Source organism: Tyto alba, unplaced genomic scaffold (genome assembly GCF_018691265.1).
Source record: "Tyto alba isolate M040663 unplaced genomic scaffold, T.alba_DEE_v4.0 Super-Scaffold_26, whole genome shotgun sequence".
NCBI classification, from domain to species: domain Eukaryota; kingdom Metazoa; phylum Chordata; class Aves; order Strigiformes; family Tytonidae; genus Tyto; species Tyto alba.
The window spans coordinates 22,704,719-22,725,537 of record NW_024881300.1 but is presented as its reverse complement, the minus strand read 5'-3'; the positions used below and the strand labels follow the sequence as shown (position 1 = coordinate 22,725,537).

Sequence of the window (20,819 nt, the reverse complement as noted above, 5' to 3'; positions counted from 1 at the left end):
GAAAGATCAGTCATGAACTCCCGAGTGGGAAGGTCCATTTCAGGTGCTGCTGACCACCGAGACAGCGATCCGAACAAAAGAAAAGGGGTGGACTCCTGCCTCCTGAGGAAAAGGGCCGGTGGAAAAGCCTCGGGAGTGGACGGTGGTACCATCAACTGACCAACTACAAGTCACCCTCAAAGGACTAAGTAAATTCATCGGGAGGGGACGGAACGACTCTTAACCAGTGGTTTGGACTGAGTTCAGAGGTGACACTGAAAATTTACTTACTCACTGCATGGGGAACCACAAAAAGATATCAGGGAAAAAGCTGGCATTTACCGAGCATTAACTGGCGGACAAGTATCAGAATGGCTTTTGGTAACAGATTAAGAGCATTCTAGGTTAGATCGGGCGTTGCTAGAAAATCAACCTAATAGGGTAATACCTTGTCTCGAGTGCATACATGAATTTCATGAAGTGTGGGTTTTGTGTGAGTGTGGAATGTGTAACCAGAGGTGGTATTGTATCTCTTGCAGATGGAGAAAACTGTGTTATAACTGTAATAGGGACTGTGAGTATAGGGGAAGGGCACGAATTGTAACCCTGATTTGTGGGAAAAAGAGGTTAGTCCCCAAAATTTGGGACATCCCTGAGAGTCGGTGGAAGGACACTGTCAGAAAGTGCCAAAAAAGGTTTGCTTGGAAACAAAGACAGTGGCTCCAAAGGGGCTGCACTTGAATTGACTCAGTTTTAAAACACGGATTCGTTACATTTCAAAACAGAGGAGGGCAAGACCGAGTTAACCTCTGTGCTCGCCACCAAGACCACCTTTATCTCAGCTGTGGGCTGCAACCCCACAGGCATGAGAGGTGGGAGTGTATGTTATACCAGACCTCTGCTAACCATCCTGACGTGGCTTGCTTTAATAGCAGCAAATCCGTGCAGCAAGTGCTTTAAACAGCATCGTTACCGCAGCCGTGACTACGGGACTGCATTTACCGTACAGGCACATGTCAATGACAAGTGTTATAACCACAGCCAAATGGAAACACGTTACGGTCCCAATAACCAGTACTGGGTAACAAAAAATTTAGGCTCAAAACCTGGATGTCCAACACCAGCGTGGCTTTGCTTTCCCAAAGACAGAAGGGTGGATGGAGATATTTTTAGTGGGAAGAAGAAAATCCAAGTAAAAGATGTTAACAGAAGTAAAACAGCCAGTACCACAACGGCCAAAAAGATCTGTAACAGAACTTTATGATGCCCTAATAAGAGACCTAGAAAATGAGCTGAGATTCCCCACTCTGGGACAAAATTTGTAAACCTAGCCATAGAACTAGCCAAAGAGTTGAATGTATCTAACTGTTGGGTTTGTGGGGGGCCCCTAACCACAGAAGAATGGCCATGGAAAGGGACTAGCCTGAGTGCCTTTGATACAGTCCGGTGGAACCGTACAGTTACTGGCAAAATTGTAAGGCCTGAGGGATGGATACTGAACTCAGTCATGCCAGGACAGGAATGCCTAGAACGCCGTGGAAATTCATTCAGAAATTCAGTGGGCAGAACCCTTTGTATACGGACTCTCGTAACCAGTTCCACCCACCAATGGCAGGAGCCCCAATCTCCTAAAGAGCACTGGGCATCCAAAGTGGATTCAGATTATTGTACGTTAAACCCTGAATATAAATTATATCAATACCTCATCACAGAAAGTTACCAAAACCCGTTTTCTGGAATTGATGAAATAACTAAATTTTGGGAAAATATAGCAGCCACCCTGAGTGGTTATGGAAAGCACCCGATGGTCTATTTTGGATATGTGGGAAACGGGCATATCCAAAACTCCCTGGCGATTGGGAGGGCAGCTGTACACTGAGGATAATTCAAACTGAGCTCTTCCTTTTACCTCAGACAAGAGGTGGTGAGCTCGGAGCACCTGTGTACGAGGACTTAGTTTGGCAGAAACGATCAATAGATATAGGGGGAAATCAAAAGTGGGGGGATGATGAATGGACTCCTGAATGAATTATCGAAACATATGGACTGGCTACGTGGGCCCAGGACGGTAGCTGGGGGCACCGAACTCCTGTCTACATGTTAAATCGGATAATTCGATTACAGGCTGTAGTAGAACTAATTTCGAATCAAACTGCAAATGCCCTAGAACTAATAACAAGACCTCTGAAGCAAATCAGGGCAGCGGTGTATCATAACAGATTAGCCCTAGACTATCTTCCAAGCAGAAGAAGGAGGGGTGTGTGGAAAAAATCAACGTGTCAAATTGCTGCTTGCAGATTGATGACAATGAAGAAGCAGTCTTAGAAATAGCGACAAATATTCGCAAATTGGCCCATGTCCCGGTACAAAAATGGAATTCAATGTTAGACTCAAAGTGGTGGGATGATCTATTAGGAACTTTTTGGTGGAAAAAGGTTGGATTTTACTTCCTTTGTGCCATCACAGGCTTGCTGTTTTTACCATGTTTAATACCCTGCTTTATATGGCTAATATCTCATGCTATTGAGGGGAGGCAAATAGCATAAAAACTAGTATAAAAAAAAGACTGCGAGCGTACCATCTTTCTGCCAAGGAGTCCTGATTAGCACACTCTAGTCAAACAGGCTGTTTAAAAAAAAAAATAAAAACACTATTGAAGGGAAGGGAAAAGTTACAGAGGCAGTCATCAAAATGAAAGTCACTTAACACTCAAAATGCAAAGTTTTAGCAGCGTGGCATTAACACTTCGGCCTCTCCATCACAGCTCTTGTTTTCCTGATAGCACTCTTACAACCCAAATTACTTTAATTGTCAACATGCTAATATTTTTACACATTGTAATAGTTATGCGAAGAGATGCTGCCTAACAATTATTTTGAAAGCCTTCCCTCTAGAAACCTAAAGTAATCATTACTTTCAATCAGATTAGCTGAACTCAAAAGCAATTGCAAAGCCTTCACCAGAACTTCTCAGTGGTCTTTCTTAAATTACCAGGATATATCATTTACAAATCCTTTTAATTTACTTTATTTACAATACTAATATTCATGCACATAAAAACAGTAAAATATTTCATACACACACACACATATATTTATTAGCTTAACTGTTACCAGACAAGGTCTCCGCAAAGCTAGCATGTCTTTTCTAAAAAAGAAATCTGAGTGGCAAAGCCCACGATTCTATTCAAACAGATTTCCTGAGTTAAGGCTTCCCTGGTCCTGCACTGGCACCGGGGCTGTTCCCAGCGAAGGCTGAAGCTGAAGGTGAGACCAAGCATGTCAGAAATCTGAGACTCTTTGCCCTAAATCACCATCAATTCACCCGTTTCTAAGGCAGCTTTCACAAATTCCAACCGTGTCCACAGGAATACATTCTCTTCCTTCCTAGCTTTTAAAGGCAACTGACTAGAAGTCTCTTTTGGGGCAAACACTATTTCCGCTTCACCAATTCACAAGGGGGCTTTCCTTGCTCTTTTCTTAAAGCCAAAAGTAAATGAACTCCCTTGGCTGAACTCCATCAGGCTGAAAGTTAAAAAAAAAAAGAAATCCACTACTGTGACCTAGATTTGTACTGCTCAGTCTCCATACTCCAACCACAAAATTAAGTTTTCTAATATCTTGGCCGCTTCTTATCCCAGAGCTTTTATTTAAAAGGACAATTCTGTTATGTAAGAGTTTTGCTGCAGTTCAATCTGCCCTGTATAAGACACATTAGGAAAAAAATTATGCTTATCTGGCCTTGCATTCAGAGTATTGCTGACAGTTCTGATGAATGTTCACTGGTTAGCCCTTAACATTTTAGGGAACGTTACAGTCTTGTGACATTTTAGATTTGAGACCATACATATTGTTCCAGAGCTTACTAAATCTCCCCTTTCTGTCCAGAGATCACATTTACAGTCACACAGTTCTTCCCTTTCGATAAAGTTTCTTCCCTTTGTAAGGGAGCGCCTAACCTCCTTTGTGCTCAGTGGAGGCAATTTCCCAGCTCCAAGCAGCTGCTTTACATATGCTAATTCGCTGCCTCGGCTCTACCATGTACTGATGTTTTAATTTATTACCAATTCCAGCTGGTGAAAACGAGAGATGCGGGACAAGTGCGGCCAAGGCCCGAGCGGGCGGCAGAGCCAACTCGCCCGGTAGCGGCCAGCCCCCCTCCTCCCGCTGCGGCACCCAGGCTGGCACACTCTGGAGAGTTTCTCAGAATCACTTTCTCACAGTGAAATTTTAAGTATGGAACTGCAATGACCCTGGGAATACAGACTCCAGGCTCTTTCCCTTTGGGATATGAGAGGTTCATAATCTTTCCCATCAGTCAAATTTTAATATTCACCATTACTGTGATGAACATTAGAACGTACTGCAAGCACATACATAAAAGTAAAAACAAACAAAATACACTTGACCCCTTCCCCCTCCACACCCCCCCCAAAAAAAAAATCACAAAATAAAAAAGCCAAATCTACCCATTTGACCATTTTAAGAGTACTAAAGAAGCCACAAGTTAAAAAAATGTATCAACACACTATCGTAAACTGATGGACTTTCACCCCTTTAAGCAACTACTGAAAATGCATTTAGTGAACAGTGTGAAGTGGGAGAGATGAGAGACCACCACCCAGGCGTGCCCACGTACAGACACACGCATGCACACAACCCAGAAGCACAGAGAGAAACAGGATTAGAGATTTATTTCTGAAAAAATCAAATACAGAAGTGAATTCACAAGAAAAAACAAGATCTGGTTCACCACATCATCTTAACATTTTATAAAAAAAGTAAAGCATGTGTTAATTTAAATGATGAGAAATCCTAACAAGCCATTAACTCCCGTCACTCTCTCTATTTGATAAATAAAGAGACAAACAGAAGCAGGTGAAGTGTACAGACTGAAATCCTCACATAAAATCCTGCAAGAAATAATAAGATTTAGGGTGTATCCAGTCCACTTCTGCCTTTCTTTTTAAATACAATAATGTTTTCATTGCCGTTTTGTAAATGGAATTGTGCAATCTTTCAGGAATTTCACTTAAACAAGAATACATATGAGCTCATCAGTGGTGTGTCCAATTGTTGCAGGAAAGTTAATCTTTATTTAGAAGATAAAACTAAACAAGTCTAATGAGAACTTATCATGGGCTAGGACGCAGAAGGGAACAGCAGAGAAGGGAAGGGATTTATGTGAGAACCTGAGTAGAACACTTGACGGGGCATGAAGGGAGTTTTATTAGTTTGGTTTTACATGATGATAGAACTTTTTTTTAAAAAAAAAAAAAAAGCAGATACCAACCCATTTCCTGCTTTTGAGTTGCCTTTGCTGTCCGTGCTGAGCTGAGAAAGGACATAGTGAGGCGCTTTGGCACTGTCGGCATCAAATATATCCATGTTGGACTCTTCACAATCTCGACGTTTGATCCCTGGCCTCTGCTTTGGATTTCGTTTGCGTGATTTACGTGGCACCTCAGTGTTATCATTGTAGGAACTGGTACTCATGTTACTGAAGTTGGAGGGTGAATCCTCCATCCACATACTGCAGCTCTGTTCTGACTCCAATCCACAGCCCTCATCCTGGCAGGACATCCGACTGTTGTCCAGCAAGTCCTCGGGTGGTGGCGAGATGTACAGGACTGTGTGTCTCTTCGGCGTTGACTGCTGCTGCTGGACTGTGTTACTGGTTAACTGCTTTTCACTTACCCCTCTGGTACTTACCCCCACGGCTGAGGAGCAGCTCTCCACTTGCATAGCCTTGCTGTCGGTGACTGAGGTAGAGTAAATGGTAGGACTGGAAGAGGTGGTAAAGGAGCTGCAAGCACCGCCCATGGAGGAAGAGGAAGGAGCTGAAGAAGCATCTGCGGTGTATAATTCAGAAGTAAATACAAGATACATGGTTCTGTGTGTGCTGGCTATAGCAGTCCCATTGAAATAAAGTGATTTAGGAACAGATTTCTTTCCCCCAACAAATATTTGGAATTTGGTAAGTTTTAGAATGTAAATGCTTAAAGCAATACAGCCTAGCCAGTACAGTACTTTGGAAATGTCCAAATAAGACTTAGTATGATCCACTGTAATCAACTGTTTTAAAACTTAATGTTAATTCATAAAAATGGCTGCAAGTAAACAGAGCTTTCATTGCCTCATCTGGACTAATTATTTGTGTAGAAGCCATTTCATCTAAAATAATGGAAGCCCCAATGCAAAATGCTTATAATCCACATTCAATGCCAATTAAACCATTTATTGTTGGAAATTTTTATTTTTGAAAAAGACGGGACTGTGCTTAGCCACAAAATATTAAAATAAGTTTCTAACCTATGAAGCAGAGAACTACAGGTCATTTTTAATGCAGACACTCCCTGCTTCAGAGGCAAATCCTGGAATAAAAATATGAGAAAATAAATGAGAAAGAGCTGCTGATTATTCCATCATAAATGAGAAATAAAATATAAAAATCAACTCAGTTGGTAGGCAAAATGGAACTGGTATCAGTCACTATGACGTAGCTGTTTAGTTTGAAGGTCCAAAACAGGGATGAAATATCTGTATTGGCGACATGCTAATAGAAAACAACATTAAATTTCTGTAATTTCACTCTTTCAGTCACTGAGACTTATTTATTTCTCTCAGACTTTATTAGCAGAGTCCCTTATGCATACAGAGACAGCTTGGGACAGACCTCTGAAATATTCATATTAAGAAGGATATTTTAAACAACATGATTTTGGCTTCTCTGGAGGTCACCCAGATCAATCTGGTTTAGAAATATGAGAGGACGGCTAAATGATTTAAAAAAAAAAAAAACCCTGAAGATTTCTGGAGAATGTAATCATTCCCACTGAAGAATTTTAATGGACAAATCAGCTGAAGACGTAGGCTAAAGTGTTTCCAAATAAGCAGTATGGACAAACACAGATCTTTATTTATTTAAATCAGCTGTAGCTCACTGAGGAATAACTGGCTTTTCTATTCAGATTTAAACTTCCTAGGGGGAAGACGCTGTCTTCTGTATTTCTGCACTGATGACCACACCTTACATAATAAACCAGAACCACTGAAATAATCTAATTTTGGAGAACAATTGTACATAATACATATACATAATTATATGTTTGCTCAGCTAGTTACTGTTGTCAGGGGTAATACCTATTAATAAGAGGAACCTAACGTTTTCATTTTTGTTGTCTGGGATTTTTTTAAGTCCAAAATATTATATTAATCTCTCAAGTCTAAATGGTTTAGAGATAGTTGAACTATTTTATCCAGTTGGAGCTATTTAAAAGTAACAGAATAAAGTACGTGCAGCCATGATATATGTATTTAACCAACAGCAAAACTGAGCAAGCCTTCCTATAAATCAGCCTACCTGTGATTACCAGGGCATATCAATGACTGATGGTAAAGAATTTCTAAACCACTACTGTTTCTTACAGCTTTTCTGTGCTGAAGGAATTTAAAAGCAAACCTACACTACTTCAGAATATAAATTTATAGTGATCATTACAGTTTACTGATAAACTATTCTGCTTTTACCTTCACAGGAAGTCCCTTCCCAGAACCTCCCAGTGAACCAGGAGCAGATGAATGATACCAGTTCCATTTTACAGTTTGTTCTTTGGCAAATATAGTGGCTGAAATTGGAGAATTCAGTCACTTTGAACTGCATTCCAATTTAAAGGCAAATTTATCCTTTCTATATCATGCATTAATGCAATGCTTCTTTCAAAAACATTTATAGGATTGGCAAGAACTATTAAATCTAGATATTAATTTCAGTGACAATATTTAGGAGCTGATTTGCAGCCACTTTGAGTTGAGAAAGATTGTTGCTATTTGGGATGTTTACTTTGTTTTGTTAAAATAGAATTAGTTTCCATTCATCATTTATACACTCAAACAGAAAGAAGTAGAAATATGCAGCATGCATACAGCATATATGCTGCATGCAAGTGTTTTCAAACGGAATACATGGAGCATACAGCAGTAGTGCTGCAGAACTGGATTACTGAACAGCAATATTTTCCCCATTCAAAATTAGTTCTTTTAGAGGATGAAACTGAGTCTCATGCATAGTACAACGCAGTGTATGCACGTCTTGTGTTTGTCTGTGCTTGACAAAGACTTTGACAAGTAACTATGTACCTTGAACCGGGCAGCAGGGTTCTAGAATGGGAAGATTCTTCCTCCAATAGATTAGTATCAAAGATTTATCTTTTCGCAGCAAATACTGAGAAAGTTTTAGAAGGGTCTTTTAAATAATAAAAACGTAAAGCGACAATCCATACGCAGGTGTGCCTTGGAACAGGTATGCCAAGCACTGAACATATCCTGCTTATCAAATGGTTCAATGCATATTCTGTCCAGAAATGCAACAGTTGTAATTTTCCTTCACTTTCCCAGGAAAAAAATAAATCACTAACAAAATACTTTTCAGTAGAAAGCTAAAAGGGCTGCTAATGGTGTCATTATTTCAGAGCGCAGCATTTGGCAGTACTTAAGTTGCTATCCTTATTGCTATCCAAACCAAATTCTCCTCCAGTTTTTTTTTTTTTCCCTAGAACTGAAAAATCCTGTGTGTATGAATGTATACATGTTTCTTCTTTATACATTTAAAAGTGAAAGAAATACTGCCCATTATAATTTGGTTATACTCTCCTCCATTTACCAGAAACACCCTGGTGTAACAATAAAATTAGATTACCAAAACAGTATCAAGTTAAACAGCAATGGCAAGAAAACACCTCTCTCTAGCCTTATATATTCCCCAATGAATGCCATTACCATTCATAGACATGCAAGTGTTTTAAAGCACGTACAGGCCAGTGTCTTCTGTATTATAATATTACAGCCAATTAAATAAACTGGCTATATTAGAACAATCAAATACACAAATGTAAAATTTATTTGGGGGTATAAGTTAGAAATTGCTCTAGTAACATTTTAAGTTATATGAATACTAAGAAACATAGTAAAACTTCTGTTTTCTCATAGAGCCTGAAGGCCTTTAGCCTTTGAATGAATAATTAAATAACCGGGGCCAAACAAATAAGAATTCACACAGTTACTATAATGAATAAACCACTGTATGTTTTATATGGCTCCCATTTTGTATTATCAATTTATTCCAAAGCCAGTGACAACACATGCATGTCTGATACCCAAGGGAGATCTCTTGGTTGAACATGCTGCATTTTGAAAAAAATTTATCCTAAATTTTTCAGTAATTCAAACTTGCCTGGAGTTGCTTTAAAAGGTGAGAATTTCCTGATGTTGAGGAAGAACATTTTCCCCAACATGCAGATCATAAGCAAAATAAAAGCAGCAGCGTGCAGGTGTACCTGGTCACCTGGCTGTCAAGTTAGAGTGGAAACATACGGACATCTTTCCCAGTTTAAGCATTTCTTTTATTTGAGGTTACTTGCTTTAGACACACATTAATGGGAATTGTTACACGTGGCTCTTTCATTTGCAATTTAACAGTGCTTGCAATGACAAATATAGAGTGTAAATGAGTTTGTACATTTTGAAACACAAGGCTGAATGTATTTTAACACAGCCTCAAAATTAAAATTGCTTTCAGAACAACAACACTGAATAGAAGCCAAGTGCATGTTATGGCAAGTATGCAGCCACAGTATTATAAATGAAATGTGCACCAGCATCTCAAAGTGTTTTATTTTGTTTTGTTTTTTTTTCCTTTTTCTTAATTAAAAAAATGAGATGTAAAAAGAAAACTATTTCCACATTAGAGCAACTTTGATCACTGTTGAAACTAAACCTCCTGAATCTGCTCATTGCCATCGCTGTAACATATAAGGTAGCTGAAACAAGCAACTCAAAATCTGTTGCCCGTCCTACAAGCTTTATTTCTCCAAAAGAGATAAAATGGTATCAAACAGCTCAGTATAAGGAAGTCCTGGCTCTGTTTTGGACACCATCATTTACACATCAATAATAAGCATTTCTGTGATGTGTAAATGAAAGGTAGAAAATAACTAAGAACTAACAAACTAAGTGGTTAGTGCTGCAGCTCAGGATGCAAATAAAAAGATAACCAATTACTCTGCACTACTGCTAGGAAGGCTAAATGTCAAAAAAATTCCCATTGTTCATGATACAATCATTTGTCCACTTCCTTCCCAGAAAGCCTAAAAAGGTACCTACCGCTCCCAAACACTGCGCTCGCTTTCGGGCAGTGAACAGAATTACATTCACAACCAAGAGACTGAACAATTCTGGTTCTTTCTGAAAACAAAAAGCAGCCAAAAAGCAGGCAGTGGAAGAGGGGATGCAACACGCATGTGGCACAAATGCATGCTGCTAAAAATCACGGGCTAATAGACTATCGGAGACTAAGGGAACACGAGGCAAAGAGCATCCCCCATGAGCAAATCAGTGCAGTCTTTTCAGTAACACAAAGCATTGTACAAAGAAAATTTACTACCTCCTGAGTTAGCAACTAAGGCAATGGCATACGTTTCTATATCTTATTATCTTGTGAAGTCAGACAAGGCATTCAGCCTCTAAAAAAAGGTCTGAAAGGCAGGAGAAATGAAAAAATAAAGTTCACTACTTGTCACTGAGGGAGTCTTTTCTTCAGATAACACTTACGTGGAGTCAATCCTGAAATCCTTGTTCATTCTTTCCAAGAGATCCTTAAATACAACAAGGATTACCAGGTCCTCAAAAAGAAACAAAGAGCGTCCTGATGACTTTTTCTTTTTTTCATTGCAGCTGTAGTGCAAAGCAAGTCATGTCCCAGACTGGAAAACTTAAGATTGCAAACTCACATAAATTGGAGATATTGTTGGTTTCACAAGTTTTTCAGCCACCTGTGCATGAACAGCCAGGACTAGGAAAAAAGCCTGTAGAGAATTCACCTTTTTCTCAGAATCTATGTGATCCCCTATGCTATGTTCAGAAAACAATTAAGTGTCAAAAATGAAAACTCACCACACAGGGTGAGGCTTAGGTGGTGTATAAGCTTCCTACATGAAGTATACACATTTATTAAATCTGTTAATTTATCTAACATGTCATGTTCTTGGTAGGGCTTTTGTATGTTAATGGATTTATTTGAACCACTGGACACAGAAGAACAATTTCAGAACAAAACCAGAAGGATACTGTGCAAAATTTTCAGCATCAACCCTTGTGTTGCCAAAGGTTTTAAAGGTAAAACCCAGAACTTACAAAGTGGCTGCAAACCTGCTTACAACACCTCACATGCCAAACTTGGGTTTCTACTTTTCTTCTTCTTGTTATTACTGATGTAATGTCAAAAACTTTTCCAAAAAGTTTAGTTTCAAATCAGTATCAATCCACTATTTAGAAATAAAACAAAACAAAAAAAAAAAATAAAAAAAGAAAGAAAGAAAAGAGACTTATGAAGAAGTCTGAAAACAAGACCGACCTATACCCTGGGTGAGATTGGATGGGTTAAGTGTCTCTGGCACTATTTGTCTTCACTATTGACAGACACTGTCACACAACCCACCACTCGATGCCTGTCTCTGAATGGCGAAGCTAGAATGCAAGTTAAGTGTATTAATAGAGAAAAAAACTAGCATCCCAGCAAATATAATAAAGCAATCCAATTCACCAGTTATTAAAAACACTCAGATTCAAGATAGGTAGGTTAATTTAATTTACATTAAGCCCAACAGTGTAAATTCCCCTTACATTCACATGCTGAACCAAGCAGTGTATTATACTTTGGGTAAATACATCAATCTGTTTTTGTTATAAATGACATCCGTTATTAAATTAACAAGTTTAGGTATTTAAGTAGAACTTTTGTTAGTGGCTCACACACACCAATTCCATGTATCTTAGATCCTCCCCACTCAGAGCGATAACCAGCTGTGTACAGGCAAGTCAGAACTCCAGGACCCTCAGCTGCTCTCTTCAAGCCCTACCTGCCCCCTCCACAGCCTGCTACCCTAAAAGAGTGGCTCTATGATGATAGCAGGATTGATGGATCCAACAAAGAACACTTCAATTTAAGAAACAAGACTCTCTTGTTCTTTAAATACATGGTTGCTTTTTTCCTACGAAACTAAGAACTCCTCTTAGCCTTCATAAAGTCTTCAAAGCCGCTACTGCAAGGAGTTGTCCAGATAATAGTACAATAAGATTGTTCTCTTTCTGCCCTTCACTGGCTTGGGTCTTCATTATTCTTTAAGGAACAGGGAATTCTCTTGTCACAAAATAATTCTCGAGCCTTTCTGTTGTAAGAATAGGAGCCACTTAATGCAAGAATTAGTCATGAAAAATCTCTCAGGATGATCAACCAGCTTGTGTTTGATTAAGCAGTTCTGGAAATCTGGGTTTACGACTACATGAGATTCAGGAAGACTGAAAATAACTTAGAAAAAAAGAGATGATCTAGAATACAACAGTATAATCCCTTACAGGTAATTATAAGCAAGCTCTGCTCCATGCAGAGGAGCAGGTTCATACTCAACACACATACAATCCCTCACAACTGCAACGTTTTAACTGAACTTGCAGAGAACACGTTTTCGAAAAAGTTGCCATAACATGGAAACAGTAAGAGAAATCTTCTTTCGCATTTCCCAGCGATGACTTCTCACCAGCAGACAGCTCAGCACGATGAAGGAACCCCTCCACCACCCCGAGCCATACCTGAGCACGGCCTGGCCTCTCCCAGACCAAGGCAATTACACCTGTCGGCCACACACTATCACCAGGAATAATTCTTCAACTTGTTCACGCCCATGCTAGCGCTAAAAAAACAGAGCTGCTAGGGCACTGTACAAATACACAGCACCAAGAAGATGCATTTTTAAAGAGCATTAGGATCTGGTTTAAATTAATTCTGTAAGAAAGCAATATTTGACACAACCGAAACAAGCACACTGCAGACAGAAATCCCTGGAAGACATCCTCCTAGGAAATTACAGGAAGGCATTTCCAACTGGGAAGGCGGTGGGAAGAGGAAGGGAAAAGCCTACAAAGAAATAGAAGTTTTTACAGGCATTGGAGGCAAACTACAAAGAAGAATCTTTTTTTCCTGATAATTTGTTTACAACATGTAATTATAAGCCCAGGACAATAGAATTAGTAGCAGCACTGATATCCTCTGAAATCTCTAGTAATTATTTCTGTATCAACAGGAAAAACTGACTAATGACACCAGGAAGGATGATAAATTGGTAAAATATTTTCATTGAAAATAAAAAATTAAGAAGCCTAACTACTCAGAAGAAAACAAAACAAAACAAACAACCCTCCATTTTGGGCTTTGTTAGAACTGTTAGCTCGAGAATGATGAACAAGCCTTATCTTGGCAGTGGAAAATATGACCCATAGCCCTCAGCACCCAGTCTTGACCCCACAGATGATGCATGTATTTTCACCCATTTCTCTACAATAGCAACTGAGAAGCAAAGCCTTACTTTAATAATTAAAATGCTCAAAAATGCTTATGGCAAGTATTTCAATTCCTTGATCAAAAAAAGCCAATTACACCTGTTTGGGACAAGTAGTTTGTCCCTTTTTAATTAAAGGATCACAAAATTCACATGGTCACAAAAAAATAAAGTTTCATCATTTACCAAGTATTTTCCCAGGATACAATCACAGATGTTTGGGAGACAGAAAAAAAAATCAATACATCACAGATTAATTGTATCCAAATATGAAGAATGCAAGAAGAGATGAGTAAATACATTTCAGTGGCATAAAATCTGTTCCCCTTTTGTTAGAGCAAGGACATCACTCTCTGGAGAATTCAATTTGAGATAAGAACTGGAACCTGTCACAATGGAAACGATGCAGGAAATACTGTCCTGGGGAGCAATATAAAAATAGGGAAAGATATATATTTTTCTCTGTGGAAAATGGAAAGCAGCTTAAGAGCTCATCAACAAGCTGAAGTAGCTCATTCCAAGATCTGCTACGGAAAGAACGAACAGATGAAAAGCAAAGAAGCAAGTTTCTGTAATGGTTTTCTTCACTGGGGTTTGGGAGGTTTGAGCATTCCTGTTACTGGAGATAGAAGATGAAAATGCAACACTTGTTTAAAGTACATGGTCGAAAATACTCCTGAATCATCCCCAAAAGACAAGAATTAGGTTTTGACCTACCAAACACAAAAGACATCTTTGAGAAAGGACTTAAATAGCAGTGTGAATTTTAAGCATTTAAAGCACTTTGATGTGTCTTGAACAATATTAAAACTGTTCAACCTTTAAGAACCAACTGAAAAGAATCAAGCATCCCTCCTTGCAACCAGAGCTTAAAAATACTGTGTAGAATGCATTATTAAAGCTTCAGGCACATTTATTTCATATAACAAATCTCCAGGCACAGCTTACAATGACATTTCTCAGCATGACACTCTCATGCATTTCAAGAGTCTAGAAGATGATTCATATTTAATGTGTTTATGGTATTGCACCAGGCAAAATCCTCCTTTTCCTGTCCCCTGAACAAAGACACTTGTAATTCAAATAGCAAGCACAGAGAACAGTTTCTAGCGGTAAAACCAGATCCTTTCCCTCCCTTTAGCTTTCCAGAAGAATAACAGAATTAGAAGCTTGAGATAGCAGCTTAGGTTGTGAATATTGCAGCTCAAAATCCTAGAGTTCTATTAAATTATACTTGCCTGTTTGATATTCAGAGTGGGTAATACCTCTTTTGTCTGGATTAATGAATATGAGATACACATTTATTAACAAATTAATGAAAATCCAATCAGCAACATTCCATTTTAATACTCTTAAAACTGTTCTGTAAATCACAAAACAAATTTCCAAATGGAAGAACTAGAAGTCTGCCCCTGCAAGGTCATTGCTGCTAAAAACAGCCCATCCTGCTCCTCCAAAAAAACCCAGAGAAGTTAACTGCAGCAGTATGTATTTCACACCTATACTGTGATTTATACGGAACAAAACCCCACAGCGAAGTGACCGAAAGAAAAGCCTCGAGTTGAATTTCAGCCAAATACTACCTTACTCTGTTTTGGGAAGCAGAGAACAAACTATGTCAACTATTACAGAAGTAGTAAAAAGCTCTCACCACTTCATATCATTCCCTGTAACATAATCCTCTTATTATCAAGAGTAAGCATATCTGCAATTGACTTCTACACACAGTGTTGCTAACAGCATTTCAAATTAGCTCTTCCTTTTAAAAACAAGAATAAATGAGGTTACCTACAATGCTATGGAGACTGAACTATCATTTCCCTGTCGTTAAAAAAAAATGTGATGTTTTAGAGCAAGTAAGAGCTGACATCAAATTTTAAAATAAAGAGAGGCAGGCTTACACAAAACAAGGGAAAGAGTTCAGATACAGGAAAACTAGGTTGCCAAAGTCACCTTTCCTCCTCACTCTATTATCTGGACAGTGTCAGCTCCCCGAAAACGTGCCTACAGTCTGCTATTAAGGACTTGATATATGCAAATGAGTAGTCAATCTTGGTCTTTTAAAATATAAATGTAAAATATATATTTATGTTTTCCTGTATAAGCATATAGACATGAACAAAGTCCAGGCTGATTTTCCTGGTAAGGAATCAGAACCCAGCCCGGCCAGACTTCTCATTACTACACGAGGCTGGGTGACAGGGCTTGAAAATGTGGTAGCAATTTTTCAAAGACACTATAGCAATCCTAAAGCAATTAAAGAAAATAGTAAAACACAAAACACCCTTTTATCTAGAAACATGGTACAGCTGCAGCACGAGTGCAGCTAAAACACTCACGTCCCATTCTCTTGAGAAAGTGGAGAGATTTGGGTCTAGAAGAAACGCACAGCTAACCTCAGTGACGAGCAAAAGCACTCCCGGGACTCTGGACACTCCTGCCCCGAGGCAGCCGTGTGCGGCAGTCCCTGGGTCACCTCACAAGTGCTGAGCTCAAAACGGCTTCGAGGAGGAATCCTGATCAGCCACTACACAGCAGGAATTGGGGAGGGGGGAGACACTATTGGCTGTAAAACAATCCACTGAGATCCACTGCAAAGAGTAAATTGACCTCCACTTGCACCCTCACCTACAACTCCTGTAGACATTGATATTCCTCCCCCTGTTCCTAACAGTCTGCCCCCAGTATTAAAGAGAAAAGAAGTCTGGCCTCAAACTTACCAGAATACCCAACCACCTGTCCACCCTGGAGGTATAATATATATTTTATGTAGATAGATAGATAGATAGATAGATGTATCACTCATCTCCCAACACCAGAGGGAGGAGCAGGGACTGTTCTTTCCAGCTTTCTGCGCTGTCTCTATAGTTTTGGAACACAGCCTACAGACCTGTTTTGCAGGTAAACATTTCTCTCAGACACACGTATTCTCTGTCAAGGATCTGGTGGAGAAATGGGAAAAGGCAAAAACAAACAAAACCCCCATGAAGATGCTACACTAAAACTACCTCTCTGAGATCATGCTTTGGCTGAAAAGCTGAGGCTGAGCCCTCCCCAAGGCTGTGGGAGCCGGGCACCCGCTCCCCTGCGGCAGCACCAGCTACCGCGCCTCGGGCTGGGGCTCGCCTCCCGCGCCCGTGCCCACAGCACAGCTCACCGGTCAGTGATCCTGGTCAGTGCAATTACGTGTTTACAGAAGACCAAGATTCAACTATTCTTGCCCCCACTGTAGTGGACAGTGACATAAGCAATGAAAACAAACCTAGGCTTTGCTCTGCTTGCGGATTTTCGTCTGGTTGGTTAGGGGGTTTTTTAAAGAGAAATTTTAACAACTTGGAGAACTGTAGTTGCTTGTGCTTAATGCTTCTGCTCCTGATTTTAATGACACCCAGAAACTTAACTGTCCCGTCACAACACTGATGGAAGGTCTCCAAAGCCACAGGTCAGCAAACAACTTAAACCAGCACAAACTGACAGGCACGGAGGGAAGCTAGCTCCAGCTCTTCCGAGTGCTCCTTCCTCCCCGCGTTGCTGGGCTCCTCATGCCACCAGCAGCACTTGTGCAGAGCCGCAGGGCCCGGTCCAGGACAGCTCCAACCCAGAGCATGCCCTTGAGCCAAGGCACTCTGGAGCGCACGCGTGAAAAGCTCTTCTTTCAACACCGCTATCAGTTTAACGTCTTTGTCACACTACGCTATCTCTGACATTGAAAACTGTTCTTAATTGAATGAGCAGGTCTCCTTTCAGTGTTAACAAAAAAATCTCAACTCTATCTTTTTAAGTTTTTCATTCAAGAAAATTGTGCTGCAGTTTAACTAAACACAGCTAACACATTCTTAGTTTTTTCAAAAGGAACTGGACTGGCTGTTAGCAGACACTAAATACCTGGAGGTAACAGACATTTAGTTCCATTCAAGTTTTTAAGTCTTTTCTGTTAGATACAGAATTAATTAGCAGTTCATGTCTATCTGTGGATTTAGAGTGTAACAGGGTTTGTGGGGTTTTTTTTTTGTTCACTTGTTTTTAAGATACACGTTTCTACCGGATTTGGTTGCTGCTGAGTCTTTCAAACAAACCAATCATTAAGTATCTTGATTTTAGAAATATATGCTCAAATTATTTTTGTATTAACTGATACAAAAATATTAAAACCTTTCAATATAATAAATAAAAGCATCAATTTCTTTCAGTGACCAAAGTTCCACTGTGCACAGTTAAATCCACAGGTTCTCTCAGAAGAGATCTGGCAAAACATGAATGGTGAGCAGTGCTGTAAAGTTTCTCTGACAAGTCTATAATCACTTCAGTTTCTGATCAGGATTCCTGTACCATGCAAGTCTGGGAAACATTCTCACACAAACATTTAATGCATATGAACTCATAGAGAGAAAAAAGAATAATACAGCTATCTGAATCCTCACCTTAAATATATACATTTTTCTTAAGCAACAATTTAAGGCCAATTAGGAAAGTGGAACATGACCTTGTAAGAAATATAAGGATCAGATTATGCAAAAAAAAACCCTATCCAATGAAGAAAGATGCATCTGTCATGAGCATAATGATTGTTTTTTCCTCATTGCATGAATGTTTACTAATACATGTAAGTTACTGACAAGAATTCCAGATGCAAACTAGTACACTAAGGCTAACCTCACAAATCAGAACTTTGTCTTTAAATCCTCACTTTTTTATGTTTCATGAAGATCAATGAGAGAGTCTTTAGACTAAAGTCTAAAACATGACTGGGAGTAAGATAAAGATGAAGATAAAAAGTCATGCTTCATTTTTATATGCTGTCAATTAGAAAAATAACTAATTTAAACTAATCAGTTTACAAAAGTGCCATCCTATCATATATTATATTCTCATGTATTTGAGAATTTTGTAATACATTACAATAGAGAGCCATGTGTGAATGGAGTTTAAATACTAAGCTTCCTCAAGCCTCTTAAAGGAAAATATGACCTTTCCTCCTCCTTACAGTTTGGTAAAAGCTTCACGGCTCAAAATGTAATCTCCAATTCCATTTTTCATCCTGGCTAGAACTGGCTCTTTTGCAGTCGGTCAGCATTCTGCCTTAGTTCCAAATAGGTATTTATTACCCCTGAAGACAGAGTGCATTCTAGGAGTTAACAGGTCTGTGCTGTTTAATCATAGAACAGCGAAACAGGTAACTAACTTCTAATGATGATATAGATATGAAATACAGCAACCATTTGCACAGAATACCGAATAATTTTGATCACCCAGTTTAGTTTAATTTATACTACCTTAATTCTCCTAGAATGAACTCTTACTTCTCCACAAGCTCTTTTTTACAATCAAAACTTTGCCAGCACTGTTCATGTTGGCCAGAACGTTACAAACCTTAACAAAGCAACTGAATCAATGGGAATGCTTACCAGCAGCAACTACAGCTGGAGGCGGCGAACCTGCCTCGCCACCACTTGTTTGGCTCATGGATGCTACAGATGTTTCTCTGGAAGGTGGTAACTGCAGCTCCTTTGGGAGAAGGTCATAGACAGATTCTGTTGAACAAAAAGCATTTAATCAAAAATTTATTCATGCTCTGTAAGAGAAGAGAAATAATGTTTTTGTCTAGAAGACATGAGCTATAATCCAACCTTTTCAGAACCTTTTGGAAAAGTTACATTAAGCACTTGGAGTTCTTAACATCATGGAATACAGTTATTTCACAAACCAACCACAAAAACCACAAGATCCACATTCTCAAGACCGAAACAAAAGGACACAAATTTGTTCAAACAAAAAATAATTCAGCAACTTCCAGGGAAGCTGTACTCATTGAGAATGAAGGGGCAGAATCGCATGAGAATCAAAGACAAACCTGTTCTCAGAATTCAAACTGCGCAACTGACTTCCAAAGAAAAAGAGACTAATTTAGTACCATCATCCACAAAATATCCTATAAAGTCTTCCTAAAAATGTCAATTCTCGTTATTTAAGATCCCTTACTTCCATTTATCTGCAAGTTGGGGGCTTTATTGCCTCAAACTCTTTCTGTAAATTCACGGCGATGCTCCAGAGAAGGCAGTCTCCACTAACAAAGCAGCTAGCGCCTGTCCATTTTACACAGAAAGCTCTGTGATGTAACTGGCAGACCTGTGCAGTAGTACAACCTCTATGAATTTTTTTTTGGTGACTTCTCTATTGTGAAACAGCTATGACCACCACACGGCTCACCTGACAGAGCTTCAGCAGCCGAGACACAAGAAGTGAAGTCAGTAGCCTCATGTTCAACCTGCTTCCCCATCCTTGCTGATGGTCCAAAGCACGTCACTGCCTATGTCAGATGGCTACTTTGAAGTCCAGCTAGCAAGAGCTCTCATTGCACCCAACGGCCGAGAAATGCTCTCAGAATAACTCAGTGATACAAACAGCTCCACTCAGGCACGAGCACACAGCTGCAAACCCACCACTTCCAGGGGATATGCCAAAGATGCACCATCTCAAACACCCCATTTGGAGATGTAAATAACCTGGATAAACAGCTATGAACTGAATCAGCAATTCTATACCACAAAATAAAAAAAAAAAAAAAATCCTTTATATGCAGTATTTAAGTGCCTGAGACAGATACGGAAAACTCCATGTGCATTTTTAAAGTTCTTTCCCCCCCTGCCCCATGAAGCAACAATTACACTCAAGCAATCCTAAAGTAAAATACATTTGTGCATCAATTCTTCTGTAAAAATTAGAAAAGCCACAGAGTTCTTAACTAGAAAGCTTTATCTCCATTAGGCCCTGCAAAAAAATGAAACATACTCAAGACAAACGCACAGGGATATACACACCCAGCAACATATAACTGTATTAAAAATACAACACATACCAAATGCTAGTTATGCCACAAACCAGAACAGTTACTGTACTGGGTAAGAGTGCAAATACTCCCACCACTAACTGGCATTAAGAGAGCCCAGGAAAACTTCTACACTATTTTCAGGATACTACTTGTCTGTTATGCACAAGATCACAAGCAACTACTAACAGCGGCTGCAAACTGGCGCTGAGGTGTACCTGGAGTTAGCTCCGCTGCCCCCCAAACTTCTTCCTTTCTGCTGCAAGAATTTTTAATATTTTTTTCCCCTAATTACACCCACTTTTTGGAGTAGTAACTTTTCAGTACCATGACAAATAGAACAGAACTTTTTTTCTTAAATTTAAGCTGATAATCAAAACATCGGCAACCAGAGGTTGCAATCCAAATCCCAAGCAGAATTGTCTGCAGAGGTTTTCTACGAGTTACCCGTAACACTGAGACAATGTACAAGGGAAATACTTTCAGACAGCTCGAGCTAACTAACCATAAATTCAAAGTTTTATTCTTTGGAACAATCTAGAGGAAAAAATATTTATTTGTGCTCACTGAAGATGTTAAAAGGTAAAAAAGGTAAAGCAAAAATACAGACATTTGTTCATACTT

The 20,819-nt window shown here is 39.3% G+C and overlaps 1 protein-coding gene across 1 annotated transcript in view; it reads right to left on the bottom strand.

The window, feature by feature from the left end:
• Positions 1-20,819, bottom strand: part of NFAT5 (nuclear factor of activated T cells 5) — an 80,978-nt gene that overhangs the window by 35,703 nt on the left and 24,456 nt on the right. The window contains 2 exon segments of the mRNA XM_042797689.1: positions 5,272-5,830; positions 18,775-18,900. Coding sequence (XP_042653623.1) covers positions 5,272-5,830; positions 18,775-18,900 — 685 coding nt within the window.